The sequence below is a fragment of the Mesoplodon mirus genome (genome assembly GCF_964341445.2).
Source record: "Mesoplodon mirus genome assembly, chromosome: 2".
In the NCBI taxonomy this organism is placed as follows: domain Eukaryota; kingdom Metazoa; phylum Chordata; class Mammalia; order Artiodactyla; family Ziphiidae; genus Mesoplodon; species Mesoplodon mirus.
In genome coordinates this window covers 136,362,142-136,377,611 of record NC_138977.1, presented here as the reverse complement: position 1 = coordinate 136,377,611, position 15,470 = coordinate 136,362,142, and the positions used below count along the sequence as shown (strand labels likewise).

General features: G+C 33.5%; 1 protein-coding gene across 3 annotated transcripts in view; it reads right to left on the bottom strand.

Moving 5' to 3' along the window:
* The window catches only part of SCLT1 (sodium channel and clathrin linker 1), a 283,591-nt gene that overhangs the window by 252,540 nt on the left and 15,581 nt on the right, over positions 1-15,470 (bottom strand). For all 3 annotated transcript variants that reach the window (XM_082603421.1, XM_082603422.1, XM_082603420.1), the window contains exon 2: positions 6,433-6,497. In XM_082603421.1, coding sequence (XP_082459547.1) covers positions 6,433-6,462 — 30 coding nt within the window. In that variant the 5' untranslated portion in view covers positions 6,463-6,497. The remainder of the gene's footprint in view (positions 1-6,432; positions 6,498-15,470) is intronic.

The window sequence follows — 15,470 nt, the reverse complement described above, 5'->3', positions numbered from 1 at the left end:
TTTACAGAATTTTATGAATCTTGAAAAATGGATACTGTACAATTAATTTCTATCTATTTTGATCTCAAGATGACTTCCTGAGATGACAGTGATGATATATCACAGAAAGAATGCCAATAATATTTGATTGTAGTCAGGTAAACAAATTTTCTGGACACTTTTCTTCCTCTAATTAGCAAAACTACATACTCTCTAAGTACTGTAATTAAAGTTCTGAACGTTTAATTTTGTGCCCCTGACTTTAATCATTAACACTGGCTATCAAATAAGTAAATGGCATCCTTTCCTCTATCCTTTGGAAGAAAATAAAGTATAGGTCGATTAGCATTTTGTGAAGGTGTTCTCATACATTTTAAAGGGTTGCAGCAAACCCCTACACCTTTCATTCATATCATGAGGAGACTGTTTTCATCATTTATTAAGAAAGGTTGATGTACAACCTAAGAAATTGATAGACTTACACTCAGACTCTTTAAAGTACTGAATTATTGATTTTCTATCTTCATCATGGGATGATGCAAAATCAACTCTCCAAGGTTTTACCTGAGTAATTCATCACATGGAGAGTTTAGAATTGCACTGGCCAACACAATAGCCATAAGTCACATTAGTCTGTTCAAATTTAAATTTCATTTTTCAAGAGAAAATTAGATAAAAGACCTGTAAGTTGTGCTAGCCTAATTTCAAGTGCATAAAAGCCCCATGTGATACTGGTTACCGTATTGAACAGTACAGAATTATATATTTCCATGATTACAGGAAGTTCTACTGAACAGCACTGGTCTAGAAAGCTAATAATTTGACTTAAATAGTAAAAGTGGTTTGTTATATTTTATCTATTAAGTGTTATATTTTTAAACTCATGATCAACAGGAGTAGCCCTACTATTCCTTCAATGTAAATTTCCAATAACTATTATTTGATTACAATTGGACCAGCTCTTATATACTATACAGGACATGTCAAATTTCTTCCTGCCTCAGAGCCTCTTTTTGGTCCATTCTTTGACTTGTTCTTCCTTTCAGTGCCAACTTGAATGTTAACTGCCTTAGAGAAGCCTTCTCTGACTTTTCTACCAAAAACGGGTCTCAGCCACCACCACATAACATGCACTTTAATCTCTATCTCAGCATCTGTTTATTTTGTTCATAGGTTATCACAGTTTTCATTCATTCATTCATTCATTCATTCATATTCTTCCATTGAAGGAGGATCCTTTGTCTATCTTATTCATAGCTCTGTCCCCAGAGCTTACCTAGCACAGTCATGCACTCAAAATTTATTGAATTAACACATTAATGTTTGCTGAATCAGTGAATAAATAGGCACAATGACTGTCTTTCCCCTCCATAACCAACTCATACCTCCAGCACCACACTTTTATATTTATTTCTTCCTTCCTCTTCTTTCTAGTTTATGTTATTTCCTTTCTTCCCCAGCAGACTCTCTCAATATTTTTTAACTTTAATTTTGAGTTCAAGGGGTAACAAGTAGAAAAAGAAGTCCCAAGACACTTTTAAAAGAGCTTTCAGAGAAAATAAACTTATTTTAATATTCCACCCTGTTCCTCCAGCAAGTACAAAGAGAACAAAAACACTAATCCTACACTTCAGTACACACATACTAGTGTGGCATAAGTTACAAAGAGGATTTAATTAGCTTTCATGTGAGAAAAGGCAGGGATTTAAGGGGGAATAAAAGTAGGATGAAAGAAATGGGGAAAAAAGGGATATTTCCCACTCACCTTCTTGAATAAAATATTTTTCTTATCTTTGAATATTTGTCATCCAGTGCCTACTACTACACTCTTAAAAAGTGATGTGACTTGAAATACTTTTTATTTATATAGAAAACACAACATAGTCAAAGAAAGACAACTAAATTTCACAACACCCTGAAGGGATCATTCAAGAAACTAGTTATTTAAAGTATCTTTAGTACATATATACAATGGATTACTTAGCCATAAGAAAGAATGAAATAAACCCAATCAAAAAATGGGCGGATGATCTAAATAGACATTTCTCCGAAGAAGACATACAGATGGCCAAAAAGCACATGAAAAGATGCTCAACATCACTAATTATTAGAGAAATGCAAATTAAAACTACACTGAAGCATCACCTCACACCAGTCAGAATGGCCATCATCAAAAAATCTATGAACAATAAATGCTGGAGAGTGTGTGAAGAAAAGGGAACCCTCTCTTACACTGTTGGTGGGAATGTAAATTGGTACAGCACTATGGACAACAGTATGGAGGTTCCTTAGAAAACTAAAAATAGAGCTACCATATGATCCAGCAATCCCACTCCTGGCATATATCTGGAGAAAACCATAATTTGAAAAGATGCATGTACCCCAATGTTCACTGCAGCACTGTTTACAACAGACAGGACGTGGAACCAACCTAAATGTCCATCAATAGAGGAATGGATAAAGAAGATATGGTACATATATACAATGGAATATTACTCAGCCATAAAAAAGAACGAAATAATGCCATTTGCAGCAATATGGATGGACCTAGAGATTCTCATACTGGGTGATGTAAGTCAGACAGAGAAAGACAAATATCATATGATATCGCTTATATGTGGAATCTAAAATATGGCACAAATGAACTTATTTACAAAACAGAAATAGAGTCACAGATGTAGAAAACAAATTTATGGTTACCGGGGGGAAAAGGGAGGCAGGGATAAGTTGGAAGATTGGGATTGACATATACACACTACTACATATAAAATAGATAACTAATAAGGACCTAGTGTATAGCACAGGGGAGTCTACTCAATACTCTGTAATGACCTACATGGGAATACAATCTAAAAAAGAGTGGATATATGTATATGTATAACTAATACACTTTGCTGTACACCTGAAACTAACACAACATTGTAAATCATCTATATTCCAATAAAAAATTTTTTTAAAAAGGCAAACAACCCAATTTTTTAAATGGGCAAAATATTTAAACAGGAACGTCAGAAAAGAGAACATCCAAATGGCCAATAAGCATATGAAAATATTCTCAACATCACTATTCATCAGGGAAAGGCAAAATAATGCCATTATACCAAGTGTTAAAAAAGAAATAACAAGCCCCAAATGAGGTCACTCACCCCCCATCACAGCAAACCAAGCCAGTTTCAACCCCTACCAGAGATGTGACCTTTAAAACAGTCCAACTGAAATTTCCTGAGAAAGACCCCTGCAGTTCTGGTCCTGGTAGAAGACCTGGCCTGAAACAATCCTTTCTTTTCATTTACTAATACCTTCTCGCTCCCTCCTTCCTTCTACCTATAAAAACCCTCCATTTTGTACAACCCCTCCTAGTGCTGCTGATTCTTAAATTTTTGAATAAAGCCATTAGTTCTTCAAAAAATAAAAAAGAATGAAATAATGCCATTTGCAGCAACATGAACGGACCTAGAGATTATCATACTACGTGAAGTAAGTCAGACAAAGACAAATACCATATGATGTCACTTATATGTGGAATCTAAAAAGATGATACAAATGAACTTACTTACAAAACAGAAACAGACTCACAGACTTCGAAAACAAACTTATGGTTACAAAAGGGGAAAGGTTGGGGCGGGGAGAGATAAATTAGGAGGTTGGGATTAACAGATACACACTACTATATATAAAATAGATAATCAACAAGGACCGACCTACTGTATAGCACAGGGAACTCTACTCAATATTCTGTAATGACCTATATGTAAAGAGAATCTGAAAAAGAATGGATATGTGTGTGTGTGTGTGTGTGTGTATATGTATATATATATACACATATATACACACATAAAAGAATGGATATATGTGTGTATATATATATGTATATATAGCAATCACTTTGCTGTACATCTGAAACTAACACAATGTTGCAAATTGACTATACTCCAATATAAAATAAAATTAAAATAAATAAAATGAAGTATCTTTAAAAAGTTACATACAATTATAAGAAGGGAAAAGGTTTTTTTCTTAAAGATGAATGAATTATGAACCAAATATATTAAATATATGAACTATTCAACACATTGGAAGACTCCAAGTTTCTGTTTAAATCCACAGAATTTATGTATCATTAGTTATTAGAAAGGTATCCTGTATTTTCCTAAGAAATAATGCTATACAAAAAATCTTAAGGCGGGGCTTCCCTGGTGGCGCAGTGGCTGAGAGTCCGCCTGCCGATGCAGGGGACACGGGTTCGTGCCCCGGTCCGGGAAGATCCCACATACTGCGGAGTGGCTGGGCCCGTGAGCCATGGCCGCTGAGCCTGCGCATCCAGAGCCTGTGCTCCGCAACGGGAGAGGCCACAACAGTGAGAGGCCCACATACAGCAAAAAAAAAAAAAAAAAAAAAATCTTAAGGCAATCCACAGAACTTACTTTGATCCAAAAGAAGTCTAAATGATCATTATGCAGTAATAGTATTAAAGAATTTTAACTATCATTTATAATACAGTTTCTATAGAAAATTATGTTTGAAGTGCCAACTTAAAATGTAAGAAATAAATATCCAACTCTTGCAGGTTTATTTTTTTGATACTGGAAAAAGGTTTCATAAGATATGTCCACTTAACACAAGAGCTGGCAATTTTATGGTACCTCGTGTGAGAAAGAAGGGACAGTTCATTGGGACTTTATTTTGAAAAACAGAACTAAAAGGCATGAACTATTTGTATTTCCCAAGCTGATCATGACTTTTTACATCTCCACTTTCACTGTATTTGGCACACAGAGCTCAAATAATGATGGAAGATACGTAGGTAGGAGGCAAGAAGAGGAACGATACAGCTGCTTAATTAATCCTACAAATATTTATTGAGTATCTAACAAGAATTGTTCTAGGAACTTGGGAAATGCAGCTGAACAAAAAGGGCAAACAAATTTATGAAGAATTTCTGTTGCTAGTAGCAACGACTAAAGTTACAGTGACAAGAGATCTGAGCCAGTGCTCCTGGGTCCCATTTATTCTCTGATAATGAACAGTTTAACTCCTACTTCTATGTCTTCCTTTACCACAAAATAAACAGAAAACAAAAACAAAACAACAACAAAGAAAGAAATTCCTCCTGAGCATTTTATCAGAAATCAGAATAATGCTTCTGGGGTGAAAAATCCCCAAGGATGCACTACATATGACCAAGGATATGGACGTTTCTGCTAGAAAGCAGATTAAACTCGCTTTCATGCTCTCATATCAACTCCCACTCACTAGTGCAAACTACCCAATGAAAGGCAAGACCCATGAGGACTAGAGTCTTGAGACAGCAACATGTTCTGAAGAGATGGTAGACTACAAAGGAATCAGGCAGTAACAATATACTAACACTAAAAATAAGAAACAGAAATCTAGATTTGACTTATGACTACAAGAATAGTACACATAAGAGAAGAATGTGTACCTTCAAATAATTAAAGGAGCTATATAATTTCACTGAAGAGTACACTACTAAATAAGGGAAAACTTTTCCCTACTTGGTATGTTACCATCAGGCTTTAATTAATTATAATCACAGTACACAATGCAGGGACACTTAAAGGGCTATCGAGGGTCATTATTTTATCTGGTAAAACCATCTTTCATAATCAAGTCAGCCACAGATTCCAGGAGATATGATGCAATTCCATGCCCAAAGGTCTTCTCAGGCTTTAAAATCAGTCTTTTGTTTGAATCCTCCCTCTTCAGGCATATTCTATATGACATTAAGCAGAAGCAAAAGAACCTAAGAATCTAAGCAAAATTTAGAGGCTATTGGATTATGAAAGATTTTCTATCACCTAGTATCTTAAAAACAACTTCCTTTTAATTTCTTAAAAGCAATTTCAGTTTTAATTACAAGATTTATTTATGTCAAAAGCAAACCACTTCTTTATTGATTCAGCGGAGAACTATCACTAATCTAGGAGATATCTTTCTTTTAATATCCTATAACTCAGAGTCCACCAGTAAGTATACCTTATTGGTCAAAAAAAATTTTTTTAACACAAAATTTAAATAAAAAAATACACCAAGAGAAGCATATTAAAACAATACCATATATTATTTACTGTTTTAAGTTAGTTTATGCTCTGTTATAATTTACAAGAATTCAGAGTTAAAGTTTACAGTTGGATGTATCTTGAGAAACCTATTTAGGATGTTTCAAAAGTCTAATGAATTCTCTTTTAGAACTCGGACACTTTAACACCATACATAATATGTAATCTGCAACTCTGGGGGGAAAAACACAATTTCTACGAAACAAGTTTTCCTCCTTACAAGAATCAAAGTTGTAAGCAAACTTTTAAAGTGCTACGGGCCACTTCACATGGAATAATCCTAGGTAGCATTTATTCTACATTTGTATTCATGTTGAGATGTTTACAACCAAATTTGTACTTAATTTGTTAGGCCTCAATTTAATTTACATACCTGTACCAATGAATATTTGAAATTTTCCATTTGATACCGTCTAAGAACTTCATTTAGCCTTTGATCTGAAACAAAGAGAAGAACCAATCTGTAGTTAACTGCGTAATGTTCAACTTTTAAAAAGTAGAAATAAAGTAGATATTATTTGATACATCTAATGCAAAACTGCTAGTCGCCACTGTTGTTCAAAATAAAATGAATCATCAATCTTAACACACCATTTTAGAATTTAAAACTAGGCCATTCTATACACCTAAGCCAAATAACTACTACCAATGGGAAAAAAAACAGCTACAAAGAACTAATGTTTCTGATCCTATAAATTTTAATTCTCAGTCTCTCCTGGTTTGCTCTTCAGGTTACTGAAGTCAAAAAAATATTCTCCACATTTACTTTTTATTCCTGCTACTAGAAGTGAAAAGAGTTGGAAAGATAAGGCTAAACCATTCCTGTTTAGAAGTTAAAATCTGCTGGAATTCTCTTCCAGGACAAACCTCCACAAAGAGGAGAAACTGCAGGACAAAGTATCCAAATTAAGCAGGAATGGGCAAGAGACAATGGAAAAGAAGATCCAGAAAAGCTCAGAACTCTCAGCAAGTACAAGGTAATATTTTTATTTGAAGCAAGAAAAGCAACATACAATAGAACAAAGCACCCAACAAATATACAAACCTCATTCTTTCAAGATCACGTGGAACATTTAAAACTGATAATTTGCTGACAAAAGGGTAAGTCTCTTTTAAGTTTTTGAATATTCAAGTGGGATTTATCTCAGGGATGCAAGGATTTTTCAACATTCACAAATCAATCAATGTGATACATCACATTAACAAACTGAAGAATAAAAGCCATATGTTCATCTCAATAGATGCAGAAAAATCTTTCAACAAAACTCAACAATGATTTATGATAAAAACTCTCCAGAAACCAGCCACAGAGGGAACATACCTCAACAAAATAAAGGTCATATATGACAAACCCACAGCTAACTTCATCCTGAAAGTATTTCCTCTAAGATCAGGAACAAGACAAGGATGCCCACTTTCACCACTTTTATTCAACATAGTTTTGGAAGTCCTAGCCATGGCAATCAGAGAAGAAAAAGAAATAAAAGGAATACAAATTGGAAAAGAAGAAGTAAAACTGTCACTGTTTGCAGATGACATGATACTATACATAGAGAATCCTAAAGATGCCACCAAAAATCTACTAGAGCTAATCAATGAATTTGGTAAAGTTACAGGATACAAAATTAATATACAGAAATCTGTTGCATTTCTGTTGCATTTCTATACATTAAAAACAAAGTATCAGAAAAAGAAATTAAGTAAACAATCCCATTTACCACTGTATCAAAAAGAATAAAATACCCAGGAATAAACCTACCTAAGGAGGAAAAAACCTGTATTCTAAAAACTATAAGGCACTGATGAAAGAAATTGAAGACACAAACATATGGAAAGATATACTGTGTTCTTGGATCGGAATAATCAATATTGTTAAAATGTCCATACTACTCAAGGCAATCTACAGATTCAGTGCAATCCCTACCAAAATACCAATGGCACTTTTCATAGACCTAGAACAAATAATTTTAAAGTTTGTACGGAAACACAAATAGCCAAAACAATCTTGAGAAAGAAGAACAGAGGTGGAGGAATCACACTCCCTGACTTCAGACTATACTACAAAGTTACAGTAACCAAAACGGTATTGTACTGGCACAAAAGCATAGATCAATGGAACAGGAGAGCCCAGAAATAAATTCATACACTTATCGTCAATTAATCTATGACAAAGGAGGCAAGACTATACAATGGATAAAAGACAGTTTCTTCAATAAGTGGTGCTGGGAAAACTGGACAGCTACATGTAAAAGAAGGAAATTAGAACATCTCTAACACCATATACAAAAATAAACTCAAAATGGTTTAAAGACCTAAATGTAACAGTGAAAGCCATAAAACTCCTAGAGGAAAACAAAGGCAGAACATTCTTTGACATAAATTTCAGCAATAGTTTTTTGGATCCTTCTCCTCAGGCAAAGGAAATAAAACCAAAAATAAACAAATAGGACCTAACCAAACTTAAAAGCTTTGCACAGCAAAGGAAATCATCAACAAAATGAAAAGACAGCCTATTTAATGAAATATTTGCAAATGATATGTCTGATAAGGGAATAATATCCAACATATATAAACAGCTCATACAACTCAACATCAAAAATACAAATAACCTGATTAAATAGGGGGCATAAGTAGTGAATAGACATTTTTCCAAAGAGGAAATGTAGATGGCCAATAGGCACATGAAAAGATGTTCAACATCACTAATTATCAGGGAAATGCAAATCAAAACCACACTGAGATATCATCTCACACCTGTCAGAATGGTTATCATCAAAAAGAACATACATAACAAATGTTGGCCAGGATGTGGAGAAAAAGGAACACTTGTACACTGTTGGTGGGAATGTAAATTGGTGCAGTCACTGTTAAAAACAGTATTTAGTTTCGCAAAAAAACTAAAAATTGAACTACCATATGACCCAGCAATTCCACTCCTGGGTATATATCTTATAAAAATAAAAACACCAATTCGAAAAGATACATGCACTCCAATTCATAGCATGCATTATTTTTTTAAAAATTTTATTGGGGTATAATTGATTTACAATGTTGTGTTAGTTTCAGGTGTACATATAGCATGCATTATTAGCAATTGCCAAAATATGGAAGCAACCTAAGTGTCCATCAACAGATGAATGGATAAGGAAGATAGAATACAACTCAGCCATAAAAAGAAGGAAATTTTGCCATTTGCAGCAACATGGATGGACTTGGAGGGCATTATGCTTAGTGAAATAAGTCAGACACCGAAAGACAAATACTGCATGATATCACTTATATGTGGAATCTAAAAAAATACAACAAACTAGTGAACATAACCTAAAAGAAGCATACTCACAGATATAGAGAACAAACTAGTGGTTACCAGTGGGGAGAGTGAAGAGGGGAGGGCAATATTGGGGTAGGGGAGTAAGAGGTACAATTATTAGGTATAAGCTACAGGGGTATATTGTACAACATGGGAAATACAGCCAATACTTTATAATAACTATAAATAGAATATAACCTTTAAAAATTGTGAAGCACTAAAAATTGTACACCGGTAACTTATATAACACTGCACAGCAACTATACTTCAATAAAAAAAAAAGAAAAACTAAACATTAAAATAAATAAATAAATAAGAGTAAGTCTCAACAACTTTCAAAAGACTGAAGCTGAAGAGGAGAATATACCACTCTAAAATATGCCTCTTTGTCATAAGGACTATGTTAGGCTGGTAATTTTTAAGAAACAGCAGAATAGAAAAAGCTCTGAAAACTGAGTAGAAGTTACCATTTTGTAAAAGACATTTACATTTATAAGGGAAAACTCCATTTGTAAGCATGTCTTCCTCTCTATACCAGAAAGAGAAAGATGACTCTAAATCTCTAGAAACTCTTTATGAATAGAGAAGGTAATGACTTAAATGTGCTTAACAACTTTACTCCTGTTTACTGTGATTTTCCTGGTAATCTCTCATCTCTTCTTTTGTCTTTATCTGAAGATGTTATTTAAGGTTGTAGCTTGGGCCATTTGAAGGAGTTTTTCTCAGTTTTCCTGGATCTCTAATCTATACAGAAGGTAAATATGTTATTAAACTTGTTTGTTTTTCTCCTATTAGTCTGTCTTTTACTATAGGAGGTCACAGGCAACAACCTAGAAGGGTAGAGGAAAATCATTTTTGCTCCCCTGCAAAGCCAAAGAGGGCCTATTACCTGATAATAGCACAGTTAGGCTAGAATGAAGAACCAAAAACTACAGGAAAAATCTCTATAATGTAAGAAATTACTTTTCAATAACCTATTGGTCTCAGGATGAATTACAAGACAAATTTAAAAGTATTTTGAACTCGATGATAGTGAAAATGCTATACCTCAAAACTTCTTAAAGAGGAAAAAGCCCCTGCATGGCAAAGAAAACTATTAATAAAATGAAAAGGCAACCTACTGAATGGGAGAAAATAATTGCAAATCATATATCTGAAAAGGGGAACAGATCTAAAATAAACAAAGAACTCATACAACTCAATAGCAAAAAAACAAACAACTTGATTAAAAAATGGGCAGAAGACCTGAATAGACATTTTTCCAAAGACATACAGATGGTCAATGGACACATGAAAAGATACTCAACATCATTAATCATCAGGAAAACACAGATCAAAACCACAACAAGATATCACCTCATTCCCATTAGAATGGCTATTATCAAAAAGACAAGAAATAACAAGTGTTGGTGAGAACGTGGAGATGGGTACTGTTTGTAGAAATATAAACTGGTGCAACTACTATGAAAAACAGTATGTAGGTTTTGGTTCCTCAAAAACCTAAAAACATAATTCATATGACCCACCAATTCCACTTCTGAGTATTTATCTAAAGAAAATTAAAACACTAATTTGAAAAGATATGCACCCCCATGTTCACTGCAGCATTATTTATAATAGCCAAGATATGGAAACAACCTAAACATCCATTGTTGGATGAGTAGATAAAGAAATTGTGGTATATATACAATGGAATGTTACTCAGCCATAAAAAAAGAAATCTTGCCATTTGTGACAATATGGGTGGACCCCGAGAGCATGATGCTAAGTGAAATAAGTAACAGAGAAAGACAAATATCATATGAAAAGAGAGAAACCAAGGTCACTGATACAGGGAACAGATTGGTGGTTTCAAGAAGTGGAGGATGGGGCAGGGAGAGGCAGGGAAAAATGGATGAACTGGTTCTTTTTTTTAAAAAATAAATTGAATAAATCTTTTAAAAAGAAAAAAGATATGAAACATTCTTGAAAGCAATGAAAGAAAAATAAATCAATTGAAATATATTCCTCCTTGCTCATCATCAAAAGCCACAATATTATTAAGATGTCAATTCTTCTTAAATTGATTTAAAGATCCAGTACAATTCCAATAAAAGCCATTTTATAGATAAGGACAGACTTGTTTTAAACATTGCATTGAGTAGTCTAGACAACACTGATGAAGAAGAAGTTGATGAACTCACACTTCCCAATTTCAAGATTTACTAGAAAGCTAAAATAATCAAGAGAGCATGGTATTTGAAACAAACAGACACAAAGATAGACAGAACAGACAGAGTCCACTAGTACCCTATGCAAATTCAGACAACTTGACCTTGGTCAAAGGAATAAAGGCACATTAATACAGAAAGTACAGACTTTTAGTCTTTAGTCATCATCAACAAATGATGAAGGTACAAATCGATGACCATAAGAAAATAAAGACACAAACTCTGCACCTTAGACATAAATTCATTCAAAATCATTCATTGTCTTAAATACAGAGTACAGAACTATAAAAATTATAGTGGAAAACTTGGGAGAAAATCCACATGAGTTCTAGTTTTGATAATTAGTTTTCATATCCAACACAAAAAGCACAATCCATGAAAGAAAAAATATTGATAATGTGGACTTTATTAAATTTAAACTATTTACTCTATGAAGGACAATGTTCAAAGAATGGAAAGACAAGCCCCTGACTACGAGAATATATTTTCAAAACACATAACTGAAGAAAGATTTGCATGCAAAATATTCAAAGAACTAGAAAAAATCCACAATAAGAAAAACATACCAAATTAAAACAAATATGGCAATATGAGTAGACACCTTACAGAATAATATATACAGATGGGAAATAAGCATGTATAAGTTGATCAACATTGGGAAATCATTGGAAAATGATAAGCATTGTGCATTGGGGAAAAGCAAATTAAAATAATGAAATATAGGGACATATGTATACATATGGCTGATTCACTTTGGTGTGTAACAGAAACTAACACAGCGTTGTGAAGCAATTATACTCCAATAAAGTTCTATTTTAAAAAAATAACAATGAGATGCCCTACCCATAAAACTAAGATAAAAAATATAATAAAATACAGGTGGAAATGCAACAAGAATAGATAATGCTGGGCTTCCCTGGTGGCGCAGTGGTTGAGAGTCTGCCTGCCGATGCAGGGGACACGGGTTCGTGCCCCGGTCCGGGAAGATCCCACATGCCGCGGACCGGCTGGGCCCATGAGCCATGGCCGCTGAGCCTGCGCGTGTGGAGCCTGTGCTCCGCAACGGGAGAGGCCACAACAGTGAGAGGCCCGCGTATCACAAAAAAAAAAAGGATAGCTAATATTTTGTGAAAGAAGAACCGGGGCAGGGGGACTTGTTCTACCAGCTATCAAGATTTATCATAAAACTATAGGCATTTAGACTCTGTGATAGTCATATAAGGATAAAATTGACCAATGGAAGAGAATCCAGGATCCAGAAGTATACCCATGTATATATGAGCACTTGAATTGTGATCAAAGGGGCACTCCAGAGCAGTGAGGGGAGAAGGACAATCTTTTTGTAAGTGGTTCTAGGTCAGCTGGATATGCTCATGGAAAAGAAGAAAACGTCACCCATAAAAATCAATTTTATGTGAAATGAAGATCTGTGAATGCCAAAACAATAAATTCTAAAAGAGAAAAAAAAAAGGTCTTTATAGCCTTATGATAGGGAAAGATTTTTTTAATCAAAGCACAAATAGCACTAATCATAAAAGAAAAAATGACAAACTGGACTACATTAAAATTAAGAACTTCTGTTCATCAAAAAGAGACTGTTAAGAGAGGAAAAATGCAAGCCACAAACATGGAGAAGATATTTCCAACACCTATAACTGACAAAGGGCTTATTTCTAGAATATACAAAGAACTTCTATCAGTTAAAAGGCAGGCAATCCTATAAACAAAGTGGTAAAAAGACTTAATTAGTATTTCACAAAAAGGTTATCCAGGTGCCCAAAAAACATAGAAAAGCTGTCAACCTCATTAGACACCAGGAAAACACAAATTAAAATTACAATAAAATAAAGAGCTAAAACTAAAAGACAAATGCTGGTGACAACATGGAATAAAGAAAACTCCCATACACTGCTGGTGGGAGTGTAAATTAGTAGAATTTTAAACACACATTTAATTCCTAGGAATATACCCAACCAAAATGTGTGCACTTGAGCTCCAAGGGCCATGACAAAAAATGTTGGTAACAGCATTATTCTCAGTGGCCCCCAAACTGGAAACAACTGCAAGTAACTATCAAAAGAAGAATAGATAAAAGTGATAAATTTATAAACTAGAATATTCTATAGCAATGAAAATGAACGTACTACATCTACATGCAAGAGTATGAATAAATCTCAAAAACATAATATTAAATAAAAGAAGCCAAACACAGAAGGACGCATGGTTTACGATTCCATTTATATAACTTTCAAACACAGGCAAAACAGTTTTTACAGTGTAAAATTAAAGATATTAGTTATATTTGATTATCTTTGGGGAGGAGGACATGGGTATGATCACAAGAGGGCTTCTGGGGTGCTAGCAATGTTCTATTTGTTGACCTGGGTTATGGTTATATGAGTTTTGAGCTTTGTAATAATTCTCTTAGCTTTATATTTGTTTTCTCTACTTTCTGCATGTTACACATTAGCAAATATACATATATATGCACATATATATTAACTATATATACAAATAAATAAATAAATATAAAATTACACAGATAAAATGTATACATTCTACACTGTTAATGTCAGATAACAGTTTCTTCCTTGAAAGCACACATAATTTGGTGGAGAAATATGACATATATGTGATTCTGATAAAGGAATAATTATAAAGTATTAATAATTTAAATCATTTTTAACTTTGAGTTTAAAAGGAATTATTTCTTTTTTTATTGTTACCCTCAGAACTTTTAAGAGAGTTACCTGACACATAGCACTAAAATTAGGATCTAGTTTCTGCTTATTACTCTTCTCTCACAGTCTCAAAAGGAGGTTGCAATAAGACCAGGGATATAATAATCCCAGTACAAACTACTTCTTTTTTTTCCTGATAGGGTTTTAAATAAGAAAAAACACTAAATCTGATGTCTCAGTAAATAAAATAGGTTAAGAAGTCAATTGTGTATTAATGAGAGAAAACAATCTTCATAGACTGACTTTAATCTGGAAGAAATTTTACTATAACTTAAATCTACCATTTCCTTCATTGAACAAGCACTTATCTCATTGTTTAATTTGCATTTTCTGGATTATTGATGAGATTGACATTTTCATATTTTTAGTAGCTCTTCAGGTTTTATTTTTTGTAAATGACCTATCATATTCTTTACCATTTTTCTATTAGTGTGAATGTATTTTTGTTTGTGAAAACTTTTTAAATTGTGAATGGTAATCAACTCTTCGTTATATTTATTATAAATATATTCTCCTTTCTTGTGGCTGGGCTAGTCATTATATTGATGGTGTTTCTTGTGATATCCAAGTTTTTATTTCTAATGTTGTCTATTCATATATATTTTCCTTTCAGTCAAAAATGTTTATCTCTTTAAGAAATCTTCTATGATCCTGAGATCAAAAAGACACCCTCTTAAATTTTTTTCTGAAAGTTTAAAGAGAATTTATTCCTTCAATCAATCTGGAGATAATTTTTCTATATGGTGTGAGAAAGATATCTTTATTATTTTTTCTCTCCCATTTGGATACCCAATTGTCGTAGCACCATTTGTTGAACAGCCTATCCTTTCCCACTGATTTGTGTTGCCTGTTCTTTCAGATAACAAATGTCTGGAGATGTATGTGTTTGTTTCTGTGCTAACTGATCTATGTACTTATCTTTTTGCCAATATAATATTGATTTAATAATTGGATATTTATAATCAGTCTTAATAGCTGGTAAAATAAAATTTCCCACCTTGATGCTCTTTAAAACTCTTTTGGCTACTCCTAGCTCATCAACATAGAGTTTAGAACCATGTTTTCAAATTTAGGTTTGGGATTGCATTGAATCTACCCATTAATTTGTGGGGAAATTGACATGTTTACTATATTGAGTGCTCTAATCCAT